The 12864-nt window shown below is 35.1% G+C and overlaps 1 protein-coding gene across 1 annotated transcript; it reads left to right on the top strand.

Annotated features, from left to right (window-relative positions):
• The first annotated feature begins 6367 nt into the window (after positions 1–6367).
• On the top strand, positions 6368–12419 carry LOC116164935. Its single transcript, XM_031479196.1, has 3 exons — positions 6368–6678; positions 6732–6951; positions 11225–12419. The coding sequence occupies exons 1-3, from the start codon at positions 6544–6546 to the stop codon at positions 12184–12186; spliced, it is 1317 nt and encodes a 438-aa protein (XP_031335056.1). The 5' UTR covers positions 6368–6543; the 3' UTR covers positions 12187–12419.
• The last annotated feature ends 445 nt before the right edge of the window (positions 12420–12864 follow it).

Here is a 12864-nt window from a genome sequence, read left to right as displayed (position 1 = left end):
TATAATTATATGAGCAATTCAAAAATTAATATTGCTGCCGCATCGATAATTATTGCTTCTGCTGTTACTCTCTTTAAAAAAAAGAAAAAAAAAGAAGACAACGACGCCTTTTGGATCAGGCAGTGGCTCGCCAATCATGATCCCTCAAAGGGAAACCTAAAGTCACTCAACGAATTTCAATAACCTGAGATTTATCTAAACTATTAGAATGGATGGAAGAACTTTTTCCTATTTCGGTGTCACAATGATGATTTTGTACAACTGTTTTCGGCCGAAAACAGTTGTACAAAGACAGTGATTATAGTCGTTTTTTTTTTTGGTAACTCATCTCTTAAGTTGGCAGTTACTAGTTAGTACAAGTAGGTACTTCGTTGGGTACTTCCCATATATATACTCTTATATATATGATACTTCCATGTTATTGAACTTCAAAATGTCAGTCTTCTCTTATATATATGGTCTTACTACGCTGCCAACCTAAAACAACGGCATAAAAAGTGTTCCCAACATAAAACATGTTAGTTCTAATGTTCCCTATAGTTTCTGATAATGATTTTTTTAATTAAATTAAAGCACCGAAATAGAAAAAATAGTATGAAAAACGCGTGTTACAATGCTTTATTGTAATACTCCTATCTTGCGGACACTCGTGGCTACGCTTCGCGTCGCCACTCGTGCCACAAGATAGTCGTATTACAATAGGTCGCATTCACTTGTCATTCAATAGGTATACTATTGTGAAACCACTCGACACCTAATAAGTCCTGACATTGCAAACCAGGACGGCAAAACATCGGTTAATAATAACGTTGCGCTTTCTAGCTACGGGAAATTCATACAGAAGGTTAATGTATGACTTCAGAGTCAATTATTTCTCACTGTTCAACGGTCTGTAGCGCAATTTATAAGAATTTAAAAAAGGACTTTCATTAGTTCTGTCTATACACATTGACAGAAATCACATACAAACTCAACTCACATACGTTGAGAAGGGAATTAAACTCTGCAAAACAAAAAATAAATAACAGATTGGCATTAATCAAAAGTTGCTATTATATATGAATATTGAAGTCTTGTACTAAAATATGATCCCGGGAAAAATTTAATACAAAACTCTTCAATAAATAATGACATTACTTGACTAACTCGACCCCAAAGGGGCCCCGTACTTCAATACTTACTTCATCGCCAGTAATGTGTGATTTTCCTGACGTACGTAAAAACTATAGTCCGTCTAGAAAGTATCCGGAAAAAGAAAAGTTCAATTGTAATTATTTAGTAGCTATATATATTTATAATACTTGCATTATAAAATATAATAAATAATTAACCTTATTTGGGTATACTTATACAATCTCCATTTAACTGTAAACACTTAAATGAAACGTCCAGGTACACCCGAAACTAGGTCTCCGCCATAATGTTCGGTGATGGTGGTCAAAATCTCTAAAACTGACCGAAGGAAGTCTTTTTTATTTCGTGGCGCTGCTCGTTCAACTTCAGTTTTCATTATTCCCCATATTTTTTCACAGAGACTAAGATCTGGTGAAGCTGCTGGTCATGGAACTGTCGTCATGTCATTTGGTGTTTTTTGCATCCAAGCTTGAGTGTAGGCCGAAGTATGGCATCTTGCATTAACCTGGATGAGAACGCCATGGGAGGTTTGGACATTTTAATGGTAACAGATCCTTTAGATTGGATTTTTAGGTGATTTCCAATTTGGAAAGAATTACCTTTTTTTGGATAAAAAGGCATTATTAAAATTATAACGTTGACAAAAATCGATTCTTCGTTGCCTTACCCTATAGGCGGTTTTCTTCAAACTGGTCCATGCCTCATATCTTGTTCAATTTTTATCCTCTTCATTGTCTCATACACGACACTAATTTTTTAACGTTTCGAAAGGCTTTTCTATACAAATATTCCACCTTAACAATCAACAATATTTGACAAATAATGTTGTCACACAACTTTAACCCTAGCTTACTATCGGAACAACTTATACTTTGTACATTACTTTTGTCTTAGAATCTTGTAAAAAAGAAATACATTAAGGGGGCTAGGGATAGAGGATAGGCAACACACAATGGTCACTGAAATTTGCAATAAAAGTCGAAACTTTTGAGTAATTTTTAAAGCCCAAATATTAATTCTAACTAGAGGTCTTATCGGAAATTGATAGAGATATAGAAAGTCATTATGTTATCAAAAATCTCTAAACCTTCCCCATATAGTTTTATTCGTTGAAGTTTTTAAAAATAACAGCGACTATAGTTTCGGCGTACTGCCATCATCAGGCGACTAGAAGTGTATCACAATATAGCAAATTTGAAAACATTAAGAGCTAGTACTTACTGTGAAAGTTAACAGGAAAACGGTAAATTACAAACGTTGAAGACGGATAAGACGAACATGTTGTTTTTTTAATTATAAACTGGCCGAAGCCAAGTGAAAAACCTGAAGGGTGGTTAAAACGGAAAGGTTGTCCTAAGTTTCAAGACGAATTCGTTTTTTGATAACATAATATATTTCAACCCCCATTTCGAGGAACGATGGATCCAACTCAAAAAAAAAAAATAAAAATATAGAAAGTCATTAAATGTAGCGATTTATTTTTTTGATAAAATTATTTAAGTCGTGTATACATGATAATCTTGAATTTACTAAGAACGCGAATACTCGCCTTAGTAAAAAAAATATTTAAAAAGTAAATCCGCACAATTTATTTAGTAACTAATTGGATTAAAAATATATATTACGAACTGCTTCAAATTATGAAATAAAACGTAATTTTTACTCAAAAGTTTATATAAAATATAGCGACGGAAGAAATGCAATACCTTCCATACAATGACGATAGGCAACTCAGGTAGCACTTTTACCTGGAAAATATTATCACCTAATGACCATTATACTTATATACAATGGTTTATGACCCTTATTAGACCAGTAACAAAAGAATCTCAATGCCTTCCATTTATTCGTCTATTAGTACCAACGATAATTGACCGATAATTAAAAAAATATTGTACGTCAATAAATGTAATATTCAGGAGTAACAACGTTTTAATTTTTTAGACCCGTTTCATACATTTTTTTCATACATTTGATGTAGGTGTATTGTTACCTACTTATCAAAAAAGCAATTTAATAATATCGATTACATAAAAATTATGTACAATTTGGACGATGTACCTATTATAGATAAACATGACGAATTGTTTGTTGTCGGCACCTTCTTGAATCTAGCAGCTCTGTTAAAAAACTGTTCATAAAAAAATTGATAATCTTGTGTCTTACATACTTTAGGTGACAAATCTCAACGAAAATTTCAACTAGCAATTTTGTCCACCAATGAAATGCGGATTTCGTGTCACATTTCCATGGCAACCAAGGAATTTATCGTCAATTTTTTGATGTAAAAAGGTAATAATGTTTTGACATAAAACGTCACTTTTTCGTTGAGGGTCACTACGGTGTGAAATTTTCTTACCGAATACCACAGTGCTTGAATAGAATTTTTTTCTTGCTCACGAATATTTTGCGAAAGTTCAAATATTTGTGAGCTCGAAAAGTTTCCGGAAATAGCAAGCATTACAAGTGATAATTTTTTATTTCAGCATGTCGTTAGTAAAAAATTGTCAAAGTCCTCGTGTGAGATCTTGTCGAAGCTACCACATTCCCTTCGTCGGTACTCGCGTCCGACGTCCCGTGCATCTCCAATTTGCGTTTGAAGTTTTACTCCACCATCAGTAAGATCTTGGTGGGAGCCACCACATTCCTTTTCTCGGTACCCACTTCCGACGTCTCGCTCACCCGCAATTCGAGTTTAAAGTTTTTACTCACCATCAGATTGTTTTCAAAATGGTGCCGTTGGAAAGATCTTGTAAACGGACACAATAACTGCGTGGCGAAAATTTGTTTTTTTCCTTGGTTAACCTCATTTTACAAGGCGCACGTCTGCGAGGGGTAGTTGACTTAGGAATTGGGTACCGACAAAGGGAATGTGTTAGCTTGCGATAAGATCTTTTTGATGGTGGCTAATACAATACTGATCTGCCACACAAAAATGCGCTGATCTCTCTTCGATCCCACACGAGGACTTTGATAATTTTTTAATCTACCTATGCTTTTGATAATTCCACTGTAGGTTTGACGGCTAGCCAAATAAACTATTTTCGTAAACCATCAGGCGAATGGCGTGTTGGAATTGGAAAATTTCCGAAAATCTATTAAAACATTTTTTGTAATGAAAAATGAGTCATTTATTTTGTTGTAAATTAGATCAGAATTCAGATATATAATTTGATAAATGGGGGAAGGTTGAAAACGCAGCAAATACCGGGCTACATTGCGGAAGCCATGCGAAATATCGAAAACTGTTCATCTAATTGAAGAAAAATACCATTCTTACATCCGCGCACCTGTGAAAATCGTTATCATAATAGGTATAAGAAATCTATGGGGCCGTAGTTTGATCGGATGTGATAATTGTTTAAATAAATTTGTGCTATGACCCACAAAAATTGAACACCAGTTTTTCTTGTTTCGGAAATTGTTCCCTTCATTACCCAAGTCCAAATCTCAAAAAGTCATTATTGTAAATCCCTATATAGGAAGTAAGTAGGAATGATATCTTAGAAAGTAATACATTAGTAATATTTTTATATAGGTATGTAGAGCTTTCAGCTTTGATTTCCTATTCTATATTCAAAGGTTTCCAGTATTAGTAAAACTGTAAAACATCAGGAGAAAGTTAAAATTCCATAAATCAGTTACTTTTGTTGAATAGCCGATAATGAGGGTCTGGAATCTGGTTTTATTGTAGGAAGATGAGGTCATTTGCAGGTAGCTTACTTATGCCTGGTGAAACTTGTCGAATTGCACGATTGGTTGCCTATATAATTATTTGCGTAGGCGCAGCTTAAATTTTGAATGGCCTGTCCCTAGCCGCCTTAAAATTATGAAAAATAATAAATTCCGGGTAATTTCTAGACGGACTATATTATTTGACATACAGGGTGACAATTTGAAAACTTACCACCCCCCATATCTTAGTAAATAAACAAGATATTTAAAAAAATCAAAATCCGTTTCGGTAATTCGGAGGGGGAATCACAATTACATAGTTGGCGACGCACCCCCTCACACCCCTGCGCCCCAACTTTTAAATCTTAAATAGTGACCCCACGTGTGTGATACGTCGTTGGAAAAAATGCTTTCCAACCATACCAAATAGCATTACATTTAGGTTAGTAATTATCGTGCAAATCAAAAAATAGACTAATATATATGATACATTTTCTAAAGTTGGCTTTTATTTCAATAAATGTTCAAAATGGTTTCCGTTCTTGGTAAGACAGTATTATTACTATGCGATCAAAAATGAGTTGCTGTCGAGTCGCCCTTTGAAATTTTTGTTTACATGGAAAATCGTATTTAACTTGAACTTCCAAAGCCGACTCGACAGCAACTCATTTTTGATCGCCAGTTATAATCTATTCTCAAACTCTTGTCCAACCTTTTCAAATGTTGGTTTTGCAATATTTCGGCATTCTTGAATTATTCTGTCTTAGTTCGTCTATGTTCGCCGGTTGCGTTTTAAATACGACAGATTTCAAATGTATCATATTAGCTTATTTTTTGATTTGCACGATAATTACTAACCTAAATGTAATGCTATTTGGTATGGTTGGAAAGCATTTTTTCAGAGCTTTCCAACGACATATCACACATGGGGGGTCACTATTTAAGTTTTAAAAGTTGTGGTGTCTGGGGCGCAGGGGGTTGGAGGGGGTGCGTCGCCAACTATGTCATTGTGATTCCCCCTCCGAATTATCGAAACGGATTTTAATTTTTTTAAATATCTCGTTTATTTACTAAGATATGGGGGGGTGGTAAGTTTTCAAATTGTCACCCTGTATATTTACATTTTATAACGGATGGTATCAAACTTTCTTCCGTCTTTCCGGAGGGAGATTAGACGGAGGTAACGCTTAAAACTATCTTCCGGAACACAGTCATGTGAGTGCCCCAAAAGAGAGTATGATATATGTTGATGATGATATTTGTTATCTCCGCATAAACGATTTAACGTTTGTGCGTGATGTTGGATTCTTTTCCCTTGCTTTCCGAGTTTCCGCGTTTATTTATGTACGTAACAATGCGTTAAGCAGGGCTACTGCTGTCGTAGCGCCAATGTGGTGGTAATATTGAACGCGCACCTGTCGTTTGGCGTCTGCTATGGTTTCTCAGGAAAAATACTTTCCTTGTGCCCACCCTCATTCAGAACTCACGAGTCGTCACTGTTGTAACCACAGTCTTTTCACCGGGTTGCACTGTTTTAACGGCTACTCCAGTTCAAAAATGATCTCACTTCACGTAGAGTACATTTTTAAAAAAATCTAACCTAATATTCTCTCCCATAGGCCGTAATGTAAATAGTTTATTTCTACATTTTTATAAGTACCTATAATTGTGATTTTTCACTTCTCCGGTAAAAGAAAGCAATACTAATTCACCTAAAGGGAGATTACATTTACCATGTCAGGTTCTGAAACAGATGAAAGTCAACATGAACTGTCTTATTACGCAAAAGATAAGGTCAAATTAATGAAAGAAACCTTAAAAATTATTAAACCTAAAAAAATTAAGGCCATGGCACCTGAATGCATAAAGGTTAATTTTATCACTTGCGTTGTAACGAAGAGATGCTCACAATGTTATTTTAGCATTTGGGTATTGCAGAAATTAATTCAATGTTACTGGAGGAACTGCTAGGAATATCCAATAAAAGACTTACCTACATTTTTAATGGCGAAGATGTAGACAGGGAAACGAGTTCATCTGACTCTGAAGAAGACAAAATAGATATAATTTCCTTAGATGATATTTCGGACGATGACAGTTTGGACCTTACTAGTACTCGTTCGAAACAAAAATCTTGCGAAGGTATTTTTATGCAGTGTTGTGTACTGTATCACACTCGGTATCACACAATTTTCCAGTCAGTTGTCAACTATGCAAAATATATGTAATTAATCGTAACCTTTCTACACATAAGGTGAAACCTATATCGCCTTAGCAAACAGCAACTATCCATATTGACTGCTTTCTTTCAATCCGAGTTCTCCAAAATTATGTTTGATAATATCCAGCTTTCGCTTCCTATTAGTATGCGTGAGGCTATAATATTATTTGGCTGCCCCTCAGATTGCTATGTATTTACTTTGTATAGATTTTTTCGCTTTCTTTTCCTAGCTGCATTACCTACCTTTTAGCTGTGTTGATATTTATTTTCATTCCTCTGTATCAGGGATGGCCAAACTTTTGACTTGTGAGGTCTACTTGTGTTCATAAAAATCTTCCGATCGACTGTAAGCTGGAAAAATGATGTATACAGCTACCTTCCTTTAGACACAGGAACTTTTCTTTGCAGCTCAGTTTCCAAAAATCTGCTACCAAATATATTCAATATTTTAAGATTAATATTTATTTCGAAATCCAGACATTTTCAATGTACCTATATGGACATGTCAGATGTAGAATCACAAACAATACAACATACAACAAACAAAAACGTATTAAAAAATAAAAATAAATAAAAAATAAAAATCTTGGTAAATCTAAACTACCATTTAACAACAGATGTTTGATATTACCTACTTTTAAATTTGTTTAAATTAACTAGTGTATTAATATCGTCTGTTAATTTATTAAAAAGCTTTATGCCGACATAAACAGAAAATTTTTGTGAAAAAACTCTGTCCTATGCTGTGACCCTTGTAGGAGGATTTTATTCTTGCTGCTTGTGTTGTGTGCCGAGACCGTACCTGCAGTGTTCGCGAGGATATATGCTTTCATTTGCACTAGCTTCCAAAAATTGTCTATGTCAAAAATATTACTTTCACCTTTTTCTAATCATTTCATTTATCACCCGCGAACTAGCTTAATTACCTTCGCTGCCTACCGGCAGACCGCCGTCGACCCGAGGGACTATATCTTAGTTCATGTGCCCATTGGTTCACCTTTTCCTGTGAATTTGCGCAAATCTTTAAGTCATCTGCAAATACGCACTGGGCTACAGTCTCTGATGGTATTGGAGTTTATATTGGCTGAGCAAAAAAGTAAACTTAATATAACATTTTATTGCAATGCACGCAATCAAATCAACAACTTAATTACTATGACAATGAACGTCCATACCAACTTAACAAGCAGTACTTTACCTTGTTTAATGCCAACATTTCAACAACACTGGTTTTAATTGATGGTAACTATTTTCGGGTTCGCTTCACCCATTTCCTAAGGGTAAACTTGTCCTTATCTAAGACATTATGTCCAGAGCATATTTTATATCACTTCTACTAGGCGGCACTGAATTCAGTATTGGTGTGCAATACCTACTGAAGGCTCACTTCAGTGTCGCAGGGTCCCAGTCGCCGCACTAGGGCACCTCTCGGGTAGACCACCAACCGGAAATTTTTTTTAACAGTTTTATAAAATATGATTTTGTGCGAAACTTAGTGGTTGTTTACTTTTAGAGTCTCCCAGTGACTCTGAAATTGGCAATAATAAGTTAATTTTCGAAGAAGAAAAGTGTTTGCCACTGGTATTCTTACAAGCTCTAGGCAACAAAAAGTCTTTACTACCCGGCACTAGTGTTGCCTACTTTATAGCTGAAAATATGCTCTGGTTATGTCTGTGTTTAACTGCAGCATCAATCATGGTGTCAGGACGCTCTGCTCTTTTGACTGTCTACTTGTACAGTCGACATGTAGCATTCTCAGTTAGGTATATCCATTTTGTGTAGATGGTGTTTTAGCAGATTTCTTGTAAGGATCCCAAGATCTATTTTGTTGAGGGCGAGGGGGCATCCTGTCATAAAATTGTGTACACCAGATATCCTTTTTAGACAGGATAACCTTGGATCTCCCCAGATATTCTCCGATATTCCCTGGCCTTCAGTATAGTAAAAAGTGATTTGAAACCTCGTTTCGAACGCCTAGCCTAGCGAGAGGTCTATAGGTATAACTACGTACTGCGTAATTAGTAACTGGATTTATGTGGAATAGGTAAATAAGTACGCACGTGAGCAATAGTTAGTATACGTACAATAAACAATAAAAAATTTTTTATCTTATAGCAGATGTTAACTAAATTAACATTTTAATAGGTTTGAATAAGTAGGCTAACTCGCTTTTTAACCGTAAGGGTAGGTAAAGTGATTGCTTTAACCGCAAGGGTAGATGAAACAAATGATTGTGCATTCTAATGACATCTGTCATTCTTATTAAAAATGGGACGCGGAGCATGAAATAAAATGAAATTAAGAATAGAATACAATATTGTTTCTTTGGCAGCGACGGACATAAGTTTGCTATTTTTGACGTCTAAATTAAATTCAGAATTTTCTTAAGCTTTATACCTAATGATTTATATGGCTTCTGCTGTAAAGTAAAGTCTTGTATTATACACGACGATAAAGGGAAACTAACCATCTCGTGAAAGTTAATTCACTCAATGGTTAAAACATCCAGTGGCGTAGTAGGTACACAAAAATTTGGTTTGCTTCGTGGAAATATTTAGGCATTGCATTGCTTTTTATAACACAAACAAACAAACATATAACATATTAATAAAAAAATAACATAAGTGCAAATACCTTTGTGTTTTCTATAACTTACGCCGCCACTAGTAATCTAAAGCTATTAAAGTACACGATCATTGCCGATCGCGCGACGTCACATGCGCGGCCCGAAACGTTCTTTCTCCGTGAGGCCTGTACATATATAACCTCGTACATAACTTTTAAAATTGCAAAATTTTGCAAAATGGCAGAAGTGCAAAAAATATTTCAAAAAGAAGTTGTATCATAAAAACTCGAGTAAAAACTGTTTCTAATTAATTAAATGTTTATTAGCTACTTACGTTCGAAAATAAATGTGATGCGCACTTTTATAAATCTCGCTATATCGCTGAGAGAAATGTAGTATATTATATTGTACATAAACTACAAGACTTAACCTTTTGAACTTAATAACCTTGCCCAACACCATAAAATGCATGAATTAAAAACCCTTTGGGTCGAGTCTGATCATGCGCGTTTAATCGCCTGCAGAAATCGTGGTTAATTTTTACGTTCTTAGATATCCTCGGGATAATTTCAGATGTCCTCGGATAACCTCAGATATCCTCGTGCATGTACACCAGATATCCTCTACCGGATGCCCCTTTGGTTGAGGGGTTCTCACTGATTTTTTGCATACTATATGTGGGTTTTTTGGTTGCCACCAAAGGGCTCTGAATCTTTTCGTCTGCAGTACTCGAATGCCCTGGAACCCACCATAAAGTAACATGGAATATCAATTGTTGCACCTTTTTTTCTCCATATCCAGAGGTTTAAGGAGTGGCAAAGGTCTCAGTTTCAAAGATATTGCAGGACTTTTACTCGGAGGTTCAGAGATGTGGCAGTTGGGGTTGCTAAATCCCTATCCTTGTTTTTCAATCTTTTTGTTTTGAACCATTCGTATGCCACTGTTTAGAGCCTCTCTTGAAAATGGGTTTTGTTTGCTCCCATGCTTCCTTATTATGCTTAATGTAGATGCTATATGGTAATACTTAGGATGTATTTTATTGGCATCATATCCGATGGGTTCCACCAATAGTGATCGATAACTTTTGATAATTATCGACAATTTACTTTTGATTATAATCGGTGATTTTTGATAACTTCCAAAAATAATCGATTATTTTTGACACCTAACTTCTCCGTAAGTCATACATCTTACAGTTTGGGTCCAGTAATTATTGATTAATTGGCAATTATCGATAACTGTTAATCAGAAATAATTACACATGTGCCTCAAAATTACCGAAAATTTTTTTGAAACTGCATGAGTTTATATTCATATATTGGCCAAAAAGAGCCTGACACTGAAGGCAGCCATAACCTGTGTATTGCAGAAGTAGAGGTTCAAGGTACAGACGCGAAAAAATAAATGTTGTTTTACCTTGCATTCCTTTTCTAGGTAGATTACATTACATTACAGTATCCCCTCGTATTACTCCCTATTTTCGTTCACTTTCTTACAAATTTTAAGCTTGTAAAGGTTCTGAATAAAATTACTTTACAGAGCCGCACTATACCTACATCTATTCTTAACCAATAGGCAACCAAAACTTTTATTTGGAAAACAGATTTGCAGTTTTTTTTCTCTTGCAGATTCGTCAAAGAAGAATAAGTCACTTAAAAGAAAATTAGAGAAAGGCAACGATGTAAACATTAAAAAGGAAAGGACCAAAAAAAGAACTAGCACAGTTCCTAAGCAGGACGTAATCAATGAGTCTGAAAAATCTAAGCTAATGAGTGTTTTAGAGTTGCTCGAGTTACAAGCAAGGGCAAGAGCGATCAGATCCCAACTAGCTATCGAGGCGGAAAATTCTAAAAGTGGTAAATCAAGACAAGAAAGTAAGGCAGTAAAACAAGAAGATTCAGATTCAGACGCAGTTATAATCAATAGCCCTAGTCACAATGAAATAATTATCACTTCCGAATCTGAGCGGGAAAATGAAGATGCAACAACTGTAACAAAGACAGTATCATCAAATGAAACAAAGCAGAAGGATGCCGAGTCAGATATTAAACAAAGAAAAGAAAAGCTGTTATCAAAATTGCAAAAGATTAAATTAATTCGTCATAAAAATACTGCTACAACTGAAACTTCTGAGAACGTTCGCCCTCTGTTAGAAAATATTACAAATCCGGATACAGATACACCTACAGAACAAAATAAAACTGAGCCTACAACTGTTGTTGATACATGTGTGGAGAAAGATATAGATCACTGTGATAATGACGAAATAGTGATTAATGTAGACGAAGATGAAATTGACAGCATGGATAACGTACAAGTAAGAGTAGAGAAATCGGTAAAATTGCAAAAAATAAAATTAATTCGTGATAAACTGGCTACCAATGAAACCAAGATCGATGACAATGCTTGTTCACAAAAATTAGAAAGAACAGAACAAACAAAAGATGAATCTTGTGATGCGAAGGGTAGGATGGAAACTTCTAGTCTTGATTTAAAAACTGGTTCCATTAAAGATATAAACTGTTGTGATAATGACGAAATAGTGATTAATTTGGACGAAGATGAGATGGAGAGTATGGATAATGTTTAGTGCTTAGGTACTATATCCATAAAACTTGATACTTTTGTAAGTAGATACGATCAATGGCATAGGAGAGGGTTGAGTAATTGTGCGCACCCTGGTATTTCAAAACTTGACTAGTTTATAATGCAAAAATATGTTTCCAGGTAATCCAGTTTATAGGTACAATTACCAAACTCCTGTATTGATTAAGCACGTAATGATGTAATGACCTATGTAAATAAATCCACAAAGAAAATTTATTTTAGAAGTCTGACAGAGTTGTTGAGCTTAGATTTTTAGGTTAACTGGAAGAGTATGTCAGATTTGTCCATTAGCCAATCAGAAGACAGTAAATTTTTAAATCTACGTTGTCCGTTTTCAAAGGAAAAGTTGGTTGATGATATCCAGAGCTTACTATAACTACGAGCTGTCTGTGATTACTGACGTCATGAAAGCAGCCGGTTACTTTCTGTAGTGCTATATGTGTGTGGGTATAAACATACAAGCATTTAGTCATTTCTTTTTTAACTTGATTCAATTTTCTCATTTTATTTGTAAAGTAACACCTATCCCATTTTACTTAGCTATATAATTTGCTGTCTGTCTGTCTGTGTGCACGATAACTTTGTGTAGAGACGTCCGATCGCTTTGAAAATTGATACACATGTTGTTCAGGATATAAGAAAGGTTGCTATTGTTTTTCGG

Source organism: Photinus pyralis, unplaced genomic scaffold (assembly GCF_008802855.1).
Source record: "Photinus pyralis isolate 1611_PpyrPB1 unplaced genomic scaffold, Ppyr1.3 Ppyr1.4_LG2, whole genome shotgun sequence".
NCBI lineage: Eukaryota > Metazoa > Arthropoda > Insecta > Coleoptera > Lampyridae > Photinus > Photinus pyralis.
This window is presented reverse-complemented; position numbering and strand designations above follow the sequence as displayed.

Excerpts from the sequence above, each read along its gene's own strand:
- LOC116164935 (XM_031479196.1), top strand. The coding sequence starts at position 6,544 with ATGTCAGGTTCTGAAACAGATGAAAGTCAACATGAACTGTCTTATTAC. Across the intron at positions 6,679-6,731 it reads TGGCACCTGAATGCATAAAG|CATTTGGGTATTGCAGAAAT; the intron begins GTTAATTTTATC and ends ATGTTATTTTAG. Across the intron at positions 6,952-11,224 it reads GAAACAAAAATCTTGCGAAG|ATTCGTCAAAGAAGAATAAG; the intron begins GTATTTTTATGC and ends TTTCTCTTGCAG.